This window comes from Centroberyx affinis, unplaced genomic scaffold, assembly GCF_046629955.1.
Source record: "Centroberyx affinis isolate AG114_WGS23_722 - 3 ecotype Tasmania unplaced genomic scaffold, CSIRO-AGI_Caff_v1 ptg007366l_1, whole genome shotgun sequence".
Lineage (NCBI taxonomy): Eukaryota > Metazoa > Chordata > Actinopteri > Beryciformes > Berycidae > Centroberyx > Centroberyx affinis.
Window position 1 is genome coordinate 2,501 of NW_027283715.1, and position 10,000 is coordinate 12,500.

A 10,000-nucleotide genomic window follows, 5' to 3' on the forward strand; every position below is an offset into this window, starting at 1 on the left:
ACTCATGTTGAAGACGGACCACCAACACTCAGCTGTGGGATCAGATCTGTGGCTCCGCCTCAGAGCGGCCCGAGCAACATCCGACTTATGAAACCTCACAAACGTGAGCGGCGAGGACCAGCGAGCTCCTGAACAGAGACTCCTCTAAACCGGGTTCAGGAGGTAGACAAACCTCTGGTAGAATGCGTTCGTAAACCAGCCGGGGGCCTGGAGACCCGAGCTCCAATAGACCGGCCTGGAGACCCGAGCTCCAATAGACCGGGGCGGCGGCTTTGTGACAGGCTCCCCCTGCAGCCCGAGACACAAACAGCTGGTCTCCTTTCCCTGAAACCACCGGCTCTGTCCAGGTGTCGGTGCAAAGCTCCACCGGACACACCGGCTGCTGCCGCTCCGGAGCCGGGCCTGAGCTGAGGACAAGAGAAGGTTCAGACCGTGAGGAAACCAGGCCAAGCCGACAACAAAGTGTATCTGCTCAGCCGGAGGACTCACCAGAGCCTCCGATACCACAGCCAAATCCCACGAAGGGGAAACCGGTTTAGAGACCAGGAGCAGCCTCCACGCCCCAGACAAGCCAACAAAGCCAACATGGCGCTGCAATGGCGGCCAAGTACACTTTAATACTGAGCAGTTGATATGGAGACGACCGTCCCAAACGCTGTTCATTGTTCTGCCTTCCTGCACCCGGGGGGGGGGGGGGGGGGTGCAGGAAGGCAGAACAATGAACAGGCCCCCCCCCCCCCCCCAGGTCACCATTTTTCACATTATTACCCCACCCACCCTACCACTCCACCCAACCCCAACAACAACAACAACAACACACATTACTAAAAATAATAATACATAAAAAAAAAATTAGAAAGGGAAGACAGCAATAACAGATGAAAACAGATACGATAATACTAACAATGGAGTGAATAAGTAGATGGCCAAGAAAAAAGTGGAGGAGAAAAAAACAAAACAAAAAACCCCTCTGTTTCAACTTGTTTATATTCGGCCATGGAGGTACAGAGCACACTGATCAGGGGTCAGCTACAGGCGGGTCACATGTAGAGACACAGGCAGCCAGTCAGGAGGAGGAGCAGATTATTAAAACAGGAGACAAAGCATTGCCACTTCTTTAGACCCTGATCCCCCCTCTGCTGGAGACCAAACCACACCGCTCCATGGAGGCGGGTCCTCTTCTGACGCTGAAGCCCGACTTCCTGTCCTCAAAGACGGGGAAAAACAAGCTGAGCTCTGCCAGCAGCCTCCAGCTTCCCCCAGCAGCAGAACGCCGCTGAAGCCCGAGGGACCGGGAGGTGCTGCTCCCTCTCCGTCACGCTGGACCGGAGCCGGTCCGCTTCAGACGGCGGAGTCGGGGACCCGGAGGATGCTGCCGAAGGCTTCGGGTGGAGGTGAGCCGCTGCTCCGTCCCCTCGGTCCGGAGAAGACGCCCCTGGGATGGGGGAGCAGACCTGGTGTGTGTCTTTGCCCAGAAATTTATTCCCACACTTGCATAGCCGCCATTTTCTACCCTGTTGGGTTGGGGCGGCTTTGCAGCTGTCGCCATTCAGCTGGAGTGACAGGAGGCTGAACAGGAGGCTCAACAGGAGGCTCAACAGGAGGCTCAACAGGAGGCTGAACAGGAGGCTGAACAGGAGGCTGAACAGGAGGCTGAACAGGAGGCTGAACAGGAGGCTGAACAGGAGGCTCAACAGGAGGCTGAACAGGAGGCTCAACAGGAGGCTGAACAGGAGGCTGAACAGGAGGCTCAACAGGAGGCTGAACAGGAGGCTCAACAGGAGGCTCAACAGGAGGCTGAACAGGAGGCTGAACAGGAGGCTCAACAGGAGGCTGAACAGGAGGCTCAACAGGAGGCTGAACAGGAGGCTGAACAGGAGGCTGAACAGGAGGCTGAACAGGAGGCTCAACAGGAGGCTCAACAGGAGGCTCAACAGGAGGCTCAACAGGAGGCTCAACAGGAGGCTGAACAGGAGGCTGAACAGGAGGCTCAACAGGAGGCTCAACAGGAGGCTGAACAGGAGGCTGAACAGGAGGCTCAACAGGAGGCTCAACAGGAGGCTCAACAGGAGGCTGATGTCTGCTGTGATAGAAGCCAAGCTAGCCCAGGTGGAGCGAAGACAGCAAGGTAGCCTGGACTTGGCGTACCGATATGGAGCTAGCTTAGTGGTAGAAGCCAGGAGAAGCTACTGCCTCAGGAGAACAACACTACTGACAGACTAGAGCTGATCTCTCTAAGCGTCTTGCCTGTAGAGAGGTCAGAGTGAAACCTGGATGTAGTTCCAGGAAACCGCGTTCAGCGATGGAGTTATCCGCTCCGGTCTGTGAACCGTTAAGCTAGCTAGTTAGCCGTAGCAACAGGCGAGAGATCCTGACAGGAGGAGGTCCTGACAGGAGGAGGTCCTGACAGGAGAAGGTCCTGACAGGAGGAGGTCCTGACAGGAGAAGGTCCTGACAGGAGGAGGTCCTGACGCTGACCTCATGACTGCCAGCCAATCAGGGCCGGAGCAGAGGAGGCGTGTCCCATAGTGATCGAATGCTATGAAAGAGAAGCTGGTTGTCTGTCTGGCTCTGGTTTTACTCCTCATGGAAAATTTATCAGATTCTTAAGGAAACTGTCAGGAACTCTCAGGTCTGACTCTGATGACATCACTGTCCTCTCCTGGCTTTCACTTCCTGTGTCTTTCACAGTGGCTTTCTGGGAGTTGGAGTCTCTGCTGTGTTTACCCGTCTGTCTCTGTCACTCTGCCTCATGCTGCTCTTCTACTGTTCTTCATTTCCATACGCTGTCAAATGTTTACACAATATTATTAATGTAGCTGTACTTTATAGTTTTGATGTCTTGTGCTGTCTGTATTCAGGAAGGTTAGACGGAGTAGTTTCATGTTTTCTGTTCAAGTTTCCCAGCATGCAACTGATGTCAGGTTGAACTTTTCACTCCTCATTAGAGAACGTTTCCTCGCCTGTTTCCACTCTGCAGCCTTCTGGGCTGAGCTGGTGATACCCAGTGTTGGGCAAGTTAAACTGAAAATTAGTAATTAGTTACAGTTACTATATACTTCTCTCAAAAGGTAATTGAATTACTTTACCAATTACTACATAATCAAAGTAATTAGTTACTAGGGAAAGTAACTTTTGCGTTATTTTTAAATGTCTGCTTCAATTCTCTTATTACACATAGCTATATTATTTTAGTGTTGCTGTGGCACAGTGTGACAAGACAACTGTCACATGTTATCTGTCACTGTGCCCATTATCACTGTGATGAACAGTAAGCAGTGGAACAATAAAACACAATAGATATGTTTTGATAGGTGTATTTATTGAAGCCTCACAGGCTTCAGATCAGCATCAGAGTCAAATGAAATAATGTTTTTAACTGTTTCTCAGACATCGTGTTGTTTTGCTCGGTGCTTCAGAAGATTAGAACTGCTAGTCTTTGATGTGGATCAAGTTTTCACACCTGCACACAGACTACAGCTCACCACTATATTTTTGTCCTTTATCTCGAGGAGGAAAAATAATGTTTGTATTTCCAGGACAGTAAGCTGGTCCTGAACTGTGTGGCTGAGTTAGTGGACCGGAGTCTGTTGACTCACTCGGTCTGAGGATCAGAAACCGGATAATCCTCTGAAGTTGTCCGCTATTTTCACGTAAAGTAACGAGTAACGAGCCCATTCATATTTCAGTAATTGTAATTGCGTTATTTAATTTGAAAAAGTAATTAGTTACATTACTAGTTACCGCCAAAAGTAATGTCATTACTTTGTAACGTGTTATTCTCAACACTAGTGATACCTAGCTACGATCTTCAGCTGTTTCGGGGATTCTGAACGTAAACCTGAGTCAACATGTCCGCCGCTCCGCGTCTGTCAGATAACAAGCTAGAAGTCAGTTTCAGTTTAAACAGCTGAAGCAGCTGCTGTCAGTTGTGTCTGTTGTGTCTGCTGTGTCTGTTGTGTCTGCTGTGTGTGTGAGCTGAAGCTGCTGTTTCCCCAGGTGGAGTTCGACTGTGTTCACCCGGAGAAACAGAAGAAGAAGAAGAGCTATAAGAACTCTGGAGTGGTGTGTGTGAAGAGCTGCAAGGTGGGAACACACTACATTACCCAGAGTTCCCTCTGCTGCCTGTTGCTGCTGGCAAATCAAATAATTTTTTGTCACTGATGTAGTTTTTTAAATCAGTTTGCATCATATCAGCTCCCAGCGGCCCGGAAAACCCCTGAAACTTTGTGGATTTGAGAAAAACAAAATAAAAGCCATAAAAGCTTCTGAAAACGAACGGATGGCCTTGAAAGTACTTGATTTGTTTTTTTATTAAATTATTTCATCCAGATCCATCAGTTTGCCTCAACACTTCACATGCTGAGCAAAACCAGAGCATGGAGGTTTAAACTCAGTCTAATCCAGTCATGATGTCATCCTGTATGATTGTATGATGTCATTTTGAACGGTGTCATGTTTCACCACAAAATATTTCAGTTCTGAGTGTTTGAATTTAACTAAACAGAAGAAAACAGAATTGAAAGTTTGTGGATTTGATATCAAAGCGCTTATGAATTACAATCTGGTGACGCTTTATTTTCCGACTCCTAATAATTTCCTGGAAAGGAACGAAAGAAGGAAAGAAGGAAAGAAGGAAAGAAGGAAAGAAGGAAAGAAGGAAAGAAAGAAGGAAGTGAAGCAGCAGCTCAGGAGAAGCTGGGATCAGTCTGCAGAGTCGATCAGACACTGAACATTTCTGAAAGAGTTTCCTGGACAGAACTGCAAAACTATTAACTATTTATAAGTAATTATTCTTATAATTATATAATTATAACTGCTGCATCATTTCATGGTTCTGTCTTGGAGACAACAGAGAACATGGAGGAACGTACCTGCTAATTAGAACAGAACTTCATGGTTCTCTCCAGGAACCTTCCTCAGGGAGGAACAGTTCTAGGAGACGGTGTCTGGAAAATAAAGTGTTGCATTATTTTATAAATCCAGAGATGCAGAACAGACTTTAGTGAAGTTCATCTAAACTTTTAATATTTATAACTTCATATAGAAATCCATCAAACAGTTCCAGTCTGTTCCTCTGCTGCTTTATCTGAACTAAACACTGACTTTCTGTGTGTGTGTGTGTGTGTGTGTGTGTGTGTGTGTGTGTGTGTGTGTGTTTAGCTGGTGACCCAGTACACCTTCCTGGACTACGTGATGGGCGGCTGCCAGATCAACTTCACTGTACGTCAACATCAACACACACACACACACACACACACTCACACACTCACACACACACACACACACACACACCACACACACACTCACACCTCAAGGCTTGACATACACACCTCCACCCTCAGAGACTGCTACCACAGACACAATGCAAACACAACTATTTCATCTATTTATCACATCTATTTATTAATATAAATTTGTAAATGTGTAAATGTAATTTAACTGTAAATTTAATTTAATTCGTTTATGCTGCCATTATTGCTTTTACTACTGTTTTTTTTTTTCTTTTATTTATTTTCTTTATTTTTAACTACTTCGAGAGAAGCCAGGCAAAATTTCATTGTACATGAGTATAATGACAATAAAGATCTATTCTATTCTATTCTATTCTATATTGATATTGATACTGATATTGACCAGGAGTTATTTATCACACAGGACTTAATGCTCATCACTTCTTCTCTCATCTTACTGCCTGTTGACACAGCTGTGATCCCCAGGGGGCGCTGTGCTGTCTGCATGAGGGAAAACAACCGAATATTAAATAAATATACAGAGAAATGAACAAAATCAATAAAATATTGAAAGATCGGCTTGAATGTACTGTGAGAATGAGTAATGTATCTAATGTACAGTTCAATTTCTGTGTAATATAGCTTATTGATGTGTGTGTGTGTGTGTGTGTGTGTGTGTGTGTGTGTGTGTGTGTGTGTGTGTGTGTGTGTGTGTGTGTGTGTGTGTGTGTGTGTGTGTGTGTGTGTGTGTGTGTGTGTGTGTGTGTGTGTGTGTGTGTGTGTGTGTGTGCAGGTGGGGATCGACTTCACCGGCTCTAACGGTGATCCTCGCTCTCCCAACTCTCTGCACTACATGAGTCCAGATGGTCTGAACCAGTATCTGTCTGCTCTGTGGTCTGTGGGCCAGGTGGTGCAGGACTACGACACGTCAGTACACTGCTGCTACACCCTGCACCCTACACCCTACACCCTACACCCTGACTCCTACACCCTACACCCTGACTCCTACACCCTAACTCCTACACCCTGACTCCTACACCCTACACCCTACACCCTACACCCTGACTCCTACACCCTGACTCCTACACCCTACACCCTGACTCCTACACCCTAACTCCTACACCCTGACTCCTACACCCTACACCCTGCACCCTACACCCTACACCCTACACCCTGACTCCTACACCCTACACCCTGACTCCTACACCCTAACTCCTACACCCTAACTCCTACACCCTGACTCCTACACCCTACACCCTACACCCTACACCCTACACCCTGACTCCTACACCCTACACCCTGACTCCTACACCCTAACTCCTACACCTTACACCCTGACTCCTACACCCTAACTCCTACACCCTACACCCTGACTCCTACACCCTGACTCTACACCCTACACCCTGACTCCTACACCTTACACCCTGACTCCTACACCCTAACTCCTACACCCTACACCCTGACTCCTACACCCTGACTCCTACACCCTACACCCTGACCCCTACACCCTACACCCTGACTCCTACACCCTGACTCCTACACCCTAACTCCTACACCCTACACCCTGACCCCTACACCCTACACCCTGACTCCTACACCCTACTCCCTACACCCTGCACCCTAACTCCTACACCCTGACCCCTACACCCTACACCCTGACTCCTACACCCTACACCCTGCACCCTAACTCCTACACCCTGACCCCTACACCCTGCACCCTAACTCCTACACCCTGACCCCTACACCCTAACCCCTACACCCTGACCCCTACACCCTAACCCCTACACCCTGACCCCTACACCCTGACCCCTACACCCTATACCCTGACTCCTACACCCTAACCCTACACCCTGACTCCTACACCCTACACCCTGACTCCTACACCCTAACCCTACACCCTGACTCCTACACCCTAACCCCTACACCCTGACTCCTACACCCTAACCCTACACCCTGACTCCTACACCCTAACCCCTACACCCTGACTCCTACACCCTACACCCTAACCCTACACCCTGACTCCTACACCCTGACTCCTACACCCTAACTCCTACACCCTAACTCCTACCTCCTACACCCTAACTCCTAACTCCTACACCCTAACTCCTATCACCTAACTCACAGTCCAGTAGAAATGGGATTTGTTTTTGTGGATCTAATAGTTTTATTGTTTTCTCTCTTAGTGATAAATTCTTCCCAGCATTTGGTTTTGGAGCCAAGCTGCCTCCAGACTACCAGGTCAGTTCTCTAACCGGCCAATCAGAACGCAGCTCTGTAACCGGCCAATCAGGACGCAGCTAGTTGAACATCCAGTCAGATTGCAGCTCTGTAAACGGCCAATCAGGTTTCTGAAGTGTTGTGTTGTTGAACCTGCAGGCGGCGCATCATGAGTTCGCCCTCAACTTCAACCCCAGCAACCCCAACTGCCAAGGTACACACACACACACACACACACACACACACACACACACACAGACACACACACACACACACACACACAGACACACACACACACACACAGACACACACACACACACACACACACACACACACACACACACACAGAGATCCCCACTAGACACAGTCGCTCAGTTTGTCTGTTGACCTGAAGTCTGAGTCAGAGCAGCAGATAAACAGGCCAGATGTAAGTGAATGTAAGTGAATGTAAGTGAATGTAAGTGAATGTAAGTGAATGTAAGTGAATGTAAGTGTGTATCTGCTTTAAGGTAACAGGTAGAGGTGTGACCAAGTCAACTTTGCTCGAATCCCAAGTCAGTCTCAAGTCTTGAGGCTCATGTCTTCCAGTGAATTCACAAGTCTAAATGTAGATTACCGAGTCAGAACCCACCAGAACCCAGGTCAAGTCTGAAGTCTTCCCTTCATGCATCAAGTCAAGTCCCAAGCGAATCAAATTGTGACGTCTGACTCGAGTCCAGGTCACGTGACTCGAGTCCAGGTCACGTGACTCGAGTCCCCGCCTCTGGACACAGAACCTGGAACCACAATGTCATTAAACACATCCGGTTCTCATGGTTCATATTAGAGCAGGGTCATTCTAATAATGTGAAGTTCAGTTACTGAAACAGCAGCAGCACTCTGTGTGTCTGCTGCCGCCTGCTGGCAGAGAGAGGTACTGACAGTAACAAGAGCCTGTCTGTCTCCCTCTCTCCCTGCCTGTCTCCCTGTCTGTCTCCCTCTCTCCCTGCCTGTCTCCCTGCCTGTCTCCCTCTCTCCCTGCCTGTCTCCCTGCCTGTCTCCCTCCCTCCCTGCCTGCCTGCCTGTCTCCCTGCCTGCCTGTCTGTCTCTCTGCCTGTCTGTCTGCAGGTATCCAGGGTATAGTAGAGGCGTACCGCTCGGTGCTTCCTCAGATCAGACTCTCTGGACCGACCAACTTCTCTCCCATCATCAACCATGTTGCTGCTATTGCTGCTGCTGCAGCACAGAGCAACACTGCTGCAGTGAGGACACACACACACACACACACACACACACACACACACACACACACACACACACACACACACACACACACACACACATACATACACACACACACACACACACACACACACACACACACACACACACACACACACACACACATACATACACACACACACACACACACACACACTGAGACACACACACACATACACACACACACACACACACACATACATACACACACACACACACACACACACACACACACACACACACACACACACACACACACACACACACACACACATACATACACACACACACACACACACACACACTGAGACACACACACACACACACACACACACTGAGACACACACACACACTGAGACACTCACACACTGAGACACACACACTGAGACAGACACACACACACTGAGACACACACACACACATTGAGACACACACACACACACACACACACACACACATTGAGGCACACACTGAGACACACACACACACTGAGACACACACACACACACACACACACACACATTGAGACACACACACACACACCCTGAGACACACACACTCAGACACACACACATTGAGACACACACACTGAGAGACACACACACACACACACACACACTGAGAGACACACACACACACACACACACACTGAGACACACACACTGAGACACACACACACACACACTGAGACACACACACATTGAGACACACACACTGAGACACACACACACACACACACACTGAGACACACACACACACACACACACTGAGACACACACACACACACACACACACATTGAGACACACACACACACTGAGACACACACATTGAGACACACACACACACACACACACACATTGAGACACACACACACACACACACACACACACACACACACACACACATTGAGACACACACACTGAGACACACACACACACACCCCCCCCCCCCACCCCCAGCAGATATGGAGGTTGTCTCTCTCTCTCTCTCTCTCTCTCTCTCTCTCTCTCTCTCTGCAGCAGTACTCTGTCCTCCTCCTCCTGACGGACGGGGAGATCACAGACCTGGATCAGACCAGAGACGCCATCGTGCGAGCGTCCCGCCTGCCGCTGTCCGTCATCATCGTGGGGGTGGGGCCCGCCGACTTCAAGGCCATGGAGCTGCTGGACGGGGACGAGGGGGGGCTGCGCTCCACGGGGGGGGAGCCCATCGTCCGGGACATCGTCCAGTTCGTCCCCTACAGGCAGTTCACTGACGTAAGACATCAACCACACAGAGAGACCACACA

At 49.1% G+C, this 10,000-nt stretch overlaps 1 protein-coding gene across 1 annotated transcript in view; it reads left to right on the top strand.

The window, feature by feature from the left end:
• The window catches only part of LOC139639489 (copine-1-like), a gene marked incomplete at its 5' end in the record, with an annotated part of 15,096 nt that overhangs the window by 2,342 nt on the left and 2,754 nt on the right, over window positions 1-10,000 (top strand). Inside the window, 7 exons of the mRNA XM_071513591.1 lie at window positions 4,000-4,086; window positions 5,164-5,223; window positions 6,028-6,161; window positions 7,418-7,472; window positions 7,611-7,665; window positions 8,559-8,692; window positions 9,732-9,968. Of these exons, the coding sequence (XP_071369692.1) occupies window positions 4,000-4,086; window positions 5,164-5,223; window positions 6,028-6,161; window positions 7,418-7,472; window positions 7,611-7,665; window positions 8,559-8,692; window positions 9,732-9,968 (762 nt within the window). The remainder of the gene's footprint in view (window positions 1-3,999; window positions 4,087-5,163; window positions 5,224-6,027; window positions 6,162-7,417; window positions 7,473-7,610; window positions 7,666-8,558; window positions 8,693-9,731; window positions 9,969-10,000) is intronic.